The sequence below is a fragment of the Phascolarctos cinereus genome, unplaced genomic scaffold (assembly GCF_003287225.1).
Source record: "Phascolarctos cinereus isolate Bilbo 61053 unplaced genomic scaffold, phaCin_HiC Scaffold_2;HRSCAF=192, whole genome shotgun sequence".
Taxonomy (NCBI): Eukaryota; Metazoa; Chordata; class Mammalia; order Diprotodontia; family Phascolarctidae; genus Phascolarctos; species Phascolarctos cinereus.
In genome coordinates, this window is record NW_027555625.1 from 32,921,359 (window position 1) to 32,930,852 (window position 9,494).

Below are 9,494 nucleotides of genomic sequence, written 5' to 3' on the forward strand. Positions count from 1 at the left end.
ACAACCTCTGTTTTTTATTGTTTCATGGTGGCGGTTCTTTGTATTCACATTGCTGGGGTCATATACGTCGTTTTCCTGGCTTTGCTCACTTCACTTCCATCACGGCCACCATTTCTTCCAGCACTGTGATATTCCATTACATGCATGAACCACTCCGTGTTTAGCCATTCCCCAGTTAACAGGCATCGAGCTGTTTGCTACAACAAATAGGGCTGCAATAAATATTTTCACTTATAGGGGGTTTATCTTTTGATCAGTAACTTCCTTGGGGTGTACGCTGAGCAGTGTTGAGCTGAGTCTTGAAAGAAGACGGGAAAACTGAGAAACACAGATGAGAAAGAAATGCTTTGTAAGCGTGGAGGACTGCCAGGGCACAAAGGTGGGAGATGGACGGTCAAGTACAAGGGACGAGAAGCAGCTCAGTGTCACTGAATGAGAGTATATGGGAGTAAGACATTAAGCAGAGCAGAAAGACAGGAAACAGCCAGGTTGCAAAAGTCTTGAATCTAAGGATGGATCTGAGTGAGGAACAGAGAGGCAGGGAGAGCACGTAGCAGGCTACTGCATCACCAAACAACAGATGGTGAGGGCCTTGCTACAGCAAGTGGAGAGAAGTGCCCCTAGCAGAGAGATCTTGGAAGACAAGATTCGGAAATGGATGGGATATGTGGGGTGGCTGAGTTGAGGATGCCACCCAGCTTGGGAGCCTGAGTACCCAGGGGAGAGTCGTTCCATCAATAATAACATGAAAGTTGGGAGGAGCAGAGGGTTCAGGAGGAAAACAAAATGAGTTCTATTTTGGACAGGTTGAGGTTCGAGACGCCTAGAGGATATCCCAAAAGAGGTAGCTAAGTGGTACAGTGACTAAGAACGCTGGACTTGGAGTCAGAAAGACCTGAATTCAAATCATGCCTCAGATATTTACTAGCCATGTGACCCTAGGCAAGTCACTTAAACCTGACTGACTCGGGAGAAAAGAGGCACAGTGGATAAAGAGCAAGCCCTGAAGTCAGGAAGACCTGGGTTCAAGCACTGCCAGTGACACCCACTAGGAAAGTCACAATCTCTCAGCATTGTCGGCAGCTCCCTAAGCTACACACTGCAGAGAAAGTACCAGCCTGCAATAGTGGAGGGAGTTTCCTCACCTGGGAATTCTTTATATCAATGAAATCACAGGATCTGATTCCCATTGGTTGAAAACTCCCTTGGGTATGTCAAGAAAAGGAAATCTATGTTCTATCACACCTCAGGAGAAAGAAAAGGAAATCTATGTTCTATCACACCGCAGAAGAAAGAAAAGGAAATCTATATTCTGTCATACTGCAGAAGAAAGAAAAGGAAATCTATGTTCTATCACACCGCAGAAGAAAGAAAAGGAAATCTATGTTCTATCACACCGCAGGAAGAAAGAAAAGGAAATCTATGTTCTATCACACCGCAGGAGAAAGAAAAGGAAATCTATGTTCTATCACACCGCAGGAGAAAGAAAAGGAAATCTATATTCTATCATACTGCAGGAGAAAGAAAAGGAAATCTATGTTCTATCACACCGCAGGAGAAAGAAAAGGAAATCTATATTCTGTCATACTGCAGAAGACATGTTTTGTTTTTCCATTCAGCTTTCAGGGGACAGAGTGTCATCAACCCAGAGCTATAACCAGTCCAACTATAACTGAGGGAAATTCAGTTAAAGGAAGCAGGGACGCCATCGTAGTGGAAAAGGTGGTTCCACTGGGAGAAGAGAAGGTGGTGATGAGAAGAAGGTGGGAGGGAAGAGCCGGATGGCACAGAAACCAGTAACCACCATGGGTACAGTCATGCCAAGGGGCAGCCCTTCCCCAGAGAATTCTAACCTTCACTCCCCACAATGGCTAGAGTGGAAGGTGGCCCAAAGTAGGGGATCCATGGCAAAGCGACAATGCAGTAGGTAGCCAGGGATGGAGACACCCAGGAAACACAAGGCAAGTAGCTGCTGTATAGTGAAGAAGCACACCTCTGACCATGTCTATATCCTGGGGCAAAGCCCCATTAACCCCACACTAGTGAGAGCTCTAAATAAACCTGATATACTAGCTTAGTTTGAACAATACCATTCAGGAAGGATGGCATTTGGACTAGATTTGCTTTTGATCCATTAAACTATACATATATACATACAGACACATAACCACACAAGAAATAGTGTGATATGGGGCATAGAGGGGTGGCCTCAAAGACAGAAAGATCTGAGTTCATATATGGCCTCTGATATATCCCAGCTGCATAGCCCTGAACAAATTGTTCAACTTCCCTGTGTTCTAAGAACGTTCTAAGACTGTGAGTTGCAAAAAAAGTACCAACTTGCATGGGTGGAAAGAGCTTCCTTATCCATAGGTACTCTATACCAATAAAAGCAAAGGTCCCATACCTGTCCCTATGTGCATATATACATCCATACACATTATATACACATACCCACCAATATGTTATACAACGCTGTATGTCGGCCTGGAACCAATTACCACATTTTACATAATTCTGACTGCAAGTAGTGAGAATTCAAATACATGGGACCACTTCAGAGATTGATTATTTACACTAATTGGGCCCTGGCTGTATTTTAACTCGATATTAAATCCTAGAGTCAATGCCAAATATCATTTCACACCAAAATAATTCTTACCTGAGAAAAGTTCAGCCCATTCAGAGGATGACACTGTTCTTCTACTTTTTCTACTGCCCCAGTCCGTTTCCTGAGGCGCTCGGCTTCCTGGGCCAGGTACAGATCTAACACCGGCACCCCTCGGGACTTAATGTCCACCTCGGTCAGAGAATTCACCATCAGCATCACCCATACAGGTCTCTTCCTCTCCCAATTCCCCGCGATGGCATTGAAAAGGTAATCGGCATAGAGGCCCTTCCCTCGCTGATCAGGAGTCATCCATGAGGGCATCATCAGCTTCACATAGTCCAGGTGGCGTTTGAGCCGACAGTAGATGTCCTGGGGAAGTACGTCCTGGAGATTCTCACCCTGTGGCAGCATCTGGCAGCTGGTGAGGGCAGAGATGGTGTAAGGGTCCGTGAGGTCCAGCTCAAAGTACACAATGCTGCTCTGCTGGAAGGCCGCCTTGGAGTTTTCAGGAATGAAATCCCAGACCCGTGTGTATGGCACATGAATTGTGCCAAAAAAGTAGGACGGGGGGTCTCTCTTTATAGTCCACAAGAAAGAGTTCAACTCACTCTGCTAAAAGGCAAGGGAAACAGGAAAAGTCAATATGTAGTACCAATGATGGGGAGAGTTAACACTTTAAAAAAAAGTACATTTAAACATAAAATAAGCAACGTGTGAAGCAGATGCAAATGTGATGAACATGATAATCATACCTGACATAATCTAGCGCTTTAAGGTTTTCAAAGCGCTCTACATACATTATCTCATCTCTCACTATGAATTTTCACTGGCCGTTCCCCATGCCTGGAATTCCTTCTTTATCAGTACTTCCTGGTGGATCCCTCTGATTTCCTTGAATTTCTCGCTAAAATCCCACCTTTGCAATAATCCTTTCGTGGTTCTCATTAATGTCAGTGCCTTCCCTCTGTTGACCATCTCGGAGTTATCTTGTTTGTACATAGCTACCTACATGTAGATAACTCCGAGATGGTCAACAGAGGGAAGGCACTTAACATGAGAACCAAGAAAGGATTACTGCAAAGGTGGGATTTTAGCGAGGAATTCAAGGAAATCAGAGGGATCCACTGGGATTCATCCAAGAGGAGGTGGCATGATCAGACCTTTGCTTCTGGAAGATGACGCTGACAGATGAGTAAAGGATGGACTGGAGTGAGGAAACAATTGAGCGAGGTCAACCAGAAGGCCATTGCAACGGTGAGGCCGGAGGGGATGACGGCCTGCCCCAGTGTGGTGGTAGTGTCCAAGGAGAGAAGGGGTAAAGGTTTACAAGAGATATTGGGAAGGTGTAACCGACAAGACTTGTTAACAGATTGGCTATGACAGGATGAGAAAGAAGGAGGAGTCAAAGATGACCCCCTACATGGGGAGCCTGATTGATCAGAAAGGTGGTGGTGCCCTCATCAAAAATAAGGAGGATAAGAGGAGGAAGACTTGAGCTCAAATTTGGCCTTAGACATTTACCAGCTATGTGGCCCTGGGCAGGTCACTTAACTTTGCTTCAGTTTCCTCATCTGTCAAATGAGTTCGAAAAGGAAATGGCAAACTGTTCTAGTATCTCTACCAAGAAAACCCCAAATGGGGTCAGGAAGAGTCAGATACGACTGGACAACAACTTAGAAGAGGGGAGGGTTTGGTGAGAAAGATAATGAGTTCAGTTTTGGACATACTAAGCTACTGTCCTGTCTGCTCCTGGATCTGTCCAGCTAGGACACCTAGACAGCTAAGTGGCCCAGTGGATAGAGCAAGCACTGGGCCTGGTGTCAGGAAGACCTGAGTTCAAATCTGCCTTCGTACACACACTAGCTGTGTGACCTTGGGCAAGTCATACAACCTGTTTGCTTTAGTTTCCTCAGTTGTAAAATGGGCATAATATGAGCACCTACCTTCCAGGGTTGTTGGAAGGATTAAATGAGGTGTCTGTGAAGCATTTAGCACAATGTCTGGTGCTATATAAATCCTAGCTATTATTATCATCGTGGCTCTGGTTGTTTTTATTATCATCCCAAGAATGGTTTCTAGCAGCTTACAGTGAATAAGTTGATATCCTAACACTTTCTTCAACTACAAAAAAGCAATTATTTTAACCACACATGCATGTCTGTGAAACACTCAATGAAAAAAATTACAAGACAGCAGGTCATACTTGGACTGTTTCTATCTGAACCTCCTCAAAAAAGATGAGTCAGATCCTAATCATAACAGCAGCTCAAATTTCCATACCACTTGAAGGATTGCAAAGCACTTTACATACATTACCTTATTTTGGTCCTCACAATATCCCCCAGAGATAGGTGCTATGATTCCCATTTTGTAGACCGGGAACTGGAGGCTGAGAGGTTAGTAACTTTCCCAAGGCTAGGTAGGGAGGCAGGATTCAAACCCTGATCTTCCTGACAAGTCCATTACTCTAGTCAAGCCTGGATTACTGCTTCTGCTCATCTGCATTGCATGGAATTGATAAGGCAGGGCCCATCTCCCCACCCCCCCAATCCCCACCATCCCCCCACCCCCCCCCCCACCCCCCGGTTCCTTCTGGCAAAAATCAGCCCAGTTCCGTAATGATTTAAATTATCCCTAGGGTGGCTTCATTCTCAGTGTCTCCCTGTCATGTCTACCTCATGGAAGAAGATGAAAAGAACACCCCCTTTCTTGTTTCTTGGTTGCAGCTTTCTCCCCATGTTCTCTAGCCACACGCCTTCACTCCCTCCCACTCAACTCCCAGGGCAACAAAGATAAGAATTTCAGTTGACTATAAAGTAGATCAACATTTCCACTGGGCCCCTGTGTTCCAGTCCCCAGGAGTACAGGAAAAACCCAATCCCCTCCCTCTGTTTTCCATTCTACTAATAAAACTGATGAATAAAATTAAGAGTGAGCCTGAATGTGGAAACCTGCCAGGCAGCTTAGGGGAAAGCATCACCAAAGGGGGTTCTAAGCTGGGATCCGGCCAATAGGCCGCTGCAAGAGGCAGAAAGGTCACGTGGAGGGCAGGCTAACCATTACCCTGCCCACCCAGGCCTCCTCCAGCCCCTACCTCAAATAGCTCCTCTGGGGCATTGTTTAAATTTGGAGCTGAAGCCCTCTGCCTCCATCCTGGTATGGGCCTAGCTGGCCTAAATACATCATGGCAGAGCCCTAAACATCTAGTGTGCCGAATGAGAAATCTCAAGCCCAGAGTAGTTAAATGCCTCAAGCCCAAGGTCATTAGGCAGGATGAGCTTTGAAGCCCGCCCCTCTGATTCTGGACCAGGCGTCTTTTCCATGCTGCACTCCACTCCTCAGTCCGAAGATTCATCTTAAAAGACAGTGTGGTCCTGTGAAAATGTCAGGAGACCTGGGTTCAAATCAGCCTGTGATACTTGCTATCTGTGTGATCTTGAGCAAATAATTTCATCTTCCTGAGACTCAGTTTCTTCCTCTGTAAAATGACAGAATTGGACTAGATGGGTTCCATCAGTAATGATGAAGTTTTCAGATTCAAAGGGCTATGTCCTTCGTTCTACTTACATGTGGGCTCCTTCAAAACCCCCACCACTCACACACCACCTGTGTGCCCATGCCCTGACCTCTAGGAGAAGGGATAAGCGCCAGATCCAGAGTCAAAGGCCCTGGGTTTGAATCTAGGTTCAACCAACTAGCTGCCGGTGAAAACCTCCGGCAAAGTATTTCCTTCCCCTCTCTGGGCCCTGAAGATTCTATCACTTGGAACAAGAAAGAGGTTGGCAGACGTCCTATGGGGTCCTCTTGGAGTTATCTCATCTGGCTTCTCGGGGCCACAATCAGAGAGGGCTGGACCCAAGGATTCCTAAGCTCCCTTTTCCCACCGGAGGACAGGGAACAGGCGGAAAAGTTCACCGATTGGGGCTGGGATGTTTACGGATTTTAAGAGACCAGATCCATCCCTGGCTAGAGAATTGTCTTAGAAATGAATAACCCGAGGGAAAAGAGCCGGGAGGTATAAAAGAAAGGAGAGGGGGGAGGCAGAAGCTAGCCCCTCATAGCCCTCTCTACACACACTCACACCACACCACCACCACCACCACCCCCCAAGCCCATCACCTCCCAGCCCTTCCTGCTGCTCTCCTGCTCACTCCAGAGAGCCCCAGGCTCTCCTATCCCTTCCCCCTCGGCTGAAAAGAAGGGGGCTCAGCAGGCAGCCGAGATCAAAGGCGCCCGTCACCACGGGGGAAGTCACGGCTCAGAGCACCGCCCGGGGACGGGGGCTCCCTGCCTCCAGCAAGGGGAGGGAAGCCTGGGAGGCGGGGACCTAGCCCACGGAGAAGCCCCCTTAGCCTTCTTAGGTGCCCCCAGCCGGGGAAGACCAGGGCCAGCAGGAGCCGTCAGCTCCAAACCCCAAAAGAGCAGAGGGGGGAGGGCAGGAGAGGCTGGAAACTGAGACCGGTGGGTCTGAGGCCAGGAGGAAAGTTGGGGAAAGGTGCATGGAAAGACGCGAAGGCGGGGACAGAGGAGGAGGGCCCGCAGGACCAACTGAAACTGGCAAAACAATGATCGCTGCGAGCCCGGCGGCTCGAAGCTCCAGACCGCCCCCGAGACTTGGGCCACTTCCAGAGAACTAAGCGGTTCGCTTCGGTGCGCTTGGGGAAGGAAGAAAGCCCCAGCAGAGTGCTTCCCGGGAAAGCCGGGCCCCGTGCGCCACAAGTTGGGCATGCTTCCTCCTTCCTCCTCGCTCCCCTTTCCCCTCCTCTCTACTTCTCTTCCTCTTCGCCCCACTCTTTCTTCTTCTCCCCTCCTCCCCCCTCTCCTTCCTCTTTACTCTTCTCTATTCCTTCTTCCTCCTCCTCTCTTCTTTCCTCTCCTCACTACTCTTCTCTCCACCCTCCTCCTCCTCTTCTCTGCTCCCCTTCTCCTCTTACTTTCTCTTCCTCCTTTTCTTCCCCCCTCCGTTCTCCTCATCCCTTTTCCCCTCTTCTCTCATATTTTTCTTCTCCCTTTCTCTTGCCTGTCTTCCATCCTTCTCTTCCAGTCTCTTCTTCTTCCTTTCCACCCTCCTCCATCTTCACCCTCCTCTTCTCTTTTTCCTTCCTTCCTCTTTCTCTTCGCCCTCTTCCTCTTCTCCCTCCTCTTCCCTTTTTCTTCCCCCTCTCCTCCTTTTCTCCTCTACTTTCATCCTTTCTTCTCTTCACCCTTCTCTTCTCTCTCCCTTTTTTCTTTCTCCCCTCTTCCCCCTTCTCTACTTTCATCCTTTCTCCTCTTCTACTTCCTCCTACCTCTTCTCTTCTGCACTCCTTCTTTTCCCCTCTTCCTTCTTCCACTTCCTCCTATCCCCTTTTTCTCTGCCCTTCCTTTCCCTCTCTTTCCCCATCCTCCCCCTCCTCATCTTTCCCTCAAGGGAAGTGGAGAACTGGCCACTTACTTGGGTCCGGGGTTTGCAGGCATCCACAGTCGGCGCTGGAGCCGGAGCTGGGGCCGCCTGGGAGTAGTCTCCAGGAGAGGGGCCCCTCCTCTGGGCTCCGGCCGCAGGCAGGAGGAAGAAAGTCTGGAGGACCAAGTTCCAGGGGCTCATCCCGCCCATAGCGGCTCTGGGGCTGCAGACAGGGCAGGGCGCAGGACTGGCTCCCGGGAGCCCCGTGCGCGTCCCCAAAGTGGTCAGGTAGATGGACTGGTGGGGTGGGCTACAGAGGGCGCTGGGCTCTGAGGGCAGTCAGTCCCCGTCTTCCTCCTCCCCATGGGCCAGGGCTGCTCCAGCTGGGGCGGCGGAGCCGTGGAGGGGCGCCCAGCCCGCCATGGCGCAGAGGAGAGGGGCGCAGTGGCCCGGGGCGCAGCAGCTGGCGGCCGCCACCTCGCTGCTACTTCCAGGAGCCCTCCTCGCTCTCTGCCTGCCGGTCCTCCTCGTTCTCCTCGCTCCCCTCGCTTACTCGCTCCTCTTTTTTTTTTTTTTCCTTTTTGTAATTCCAACTGCAGCCTCTGGATGGAGGTACAAAGTCAAACTCCGGCGATTGGCCACGTGAGGCCCTTTCCCCCAAACTTCCTCCCCTCCCCCGTCCGCCCCAACCGTTTGGGGGCCCCCATTCATCTGTTCTGAGCCACTCTTTCCGACTCTTCCCCACCCCCAGTCCCCAAAGTCCCCTGCCACCTCTCTCCAAATCATACTCCATTAAAGTAGAACGTAAAGAAAAAGAGCGATCGGTCTGGCAACATCCTGTCTTTTAAAAACTTGCGAGCTAAATTCAAGCCGGGCTGGCGCAGAACCCCGCCTGCCTCTCGCCGCCTTCACTCGCTACACTCCTGCAGAAGTCGTAGATTTTGTCACGTGCAAGGCGGTGATCCTTCTGGTGAGAGGAAATGGACAAAAAGAACTGGCCTTTCAAAGTCTCTTTTTTCCTTAAAAGGAGAATTACGTAATTAAATATATGCTGCGCACAACGAAATTGCGGGGGGAGGGGGCGAGGAGGGCGGGGGACGGAGTGGGGGACCGGACAGGGGAGGAAGAGAAAATAAATGCTTATTAATTGGTGACACAGAGGATAGAATTCCAGGCCTGGGGTCAGGAAAACTCATCTTTCTGAGTTCAAATCTGCCCTCAGACACTTCGAGCTGCGTGACCCTGGGCAAGTCACTTAACCTTCTTTGCCTCAGTTCATCATCTGTAAAATGAGCTGGAGAAGGCAATGGCAAACCACCCCAGTATCTTTGCCAAGAAAACCTCAAATAGGGTGAGGAAGAATCGGACACTTAACCACAGTTATAGAACTTAGAATTTGGAAGGGACAGTGTTGATCTACTGACAGGGAAGAATGTAGTAGTTAGAACCCTCCATGGAATCTGGCACAGGAGTTCAAATCTCTCTTGGGACACTAGCTGG

The 9,494-nt window shown here is 49.3% G+C and overlaps 1 protein-coding gene across 3 annotated transcripts in view; it reads right to left on the bottom strand.

Annotated features, from left to right (window-relative positions):
• TRABD2A (TraB domain containing 2A) overlaps nt 1-8,645 on the bottom strand; it is a 62,380-nt gene extending 53,735 nt beyond the window's left edge. For all 3 annotated transcript variants that reach the window (XR_002321164.2, XM_020969510.2, XM_020969508.2), the window contains exons 1-2: nt 8,046-8,645; nt 2,663-3,223 (exon numbers count right to left, since the gene is read on the bottom strand). Coding sequence is in view for 2 of the 3 variants with exons in the window: in XM_020969510.2 (XP_020825169.1) it covers nt 2,663-3,223; nt 8,046-8,204 (720 nt within the window). In the remaining variant the exon portion in view is untranslated. The remainder of the gene's footprint in view (nt 1-2,662; nt 3,224-8,045) is intronic.
• Nucleotides 8,646-9,494: the final 849 nt, after the last annotated feature.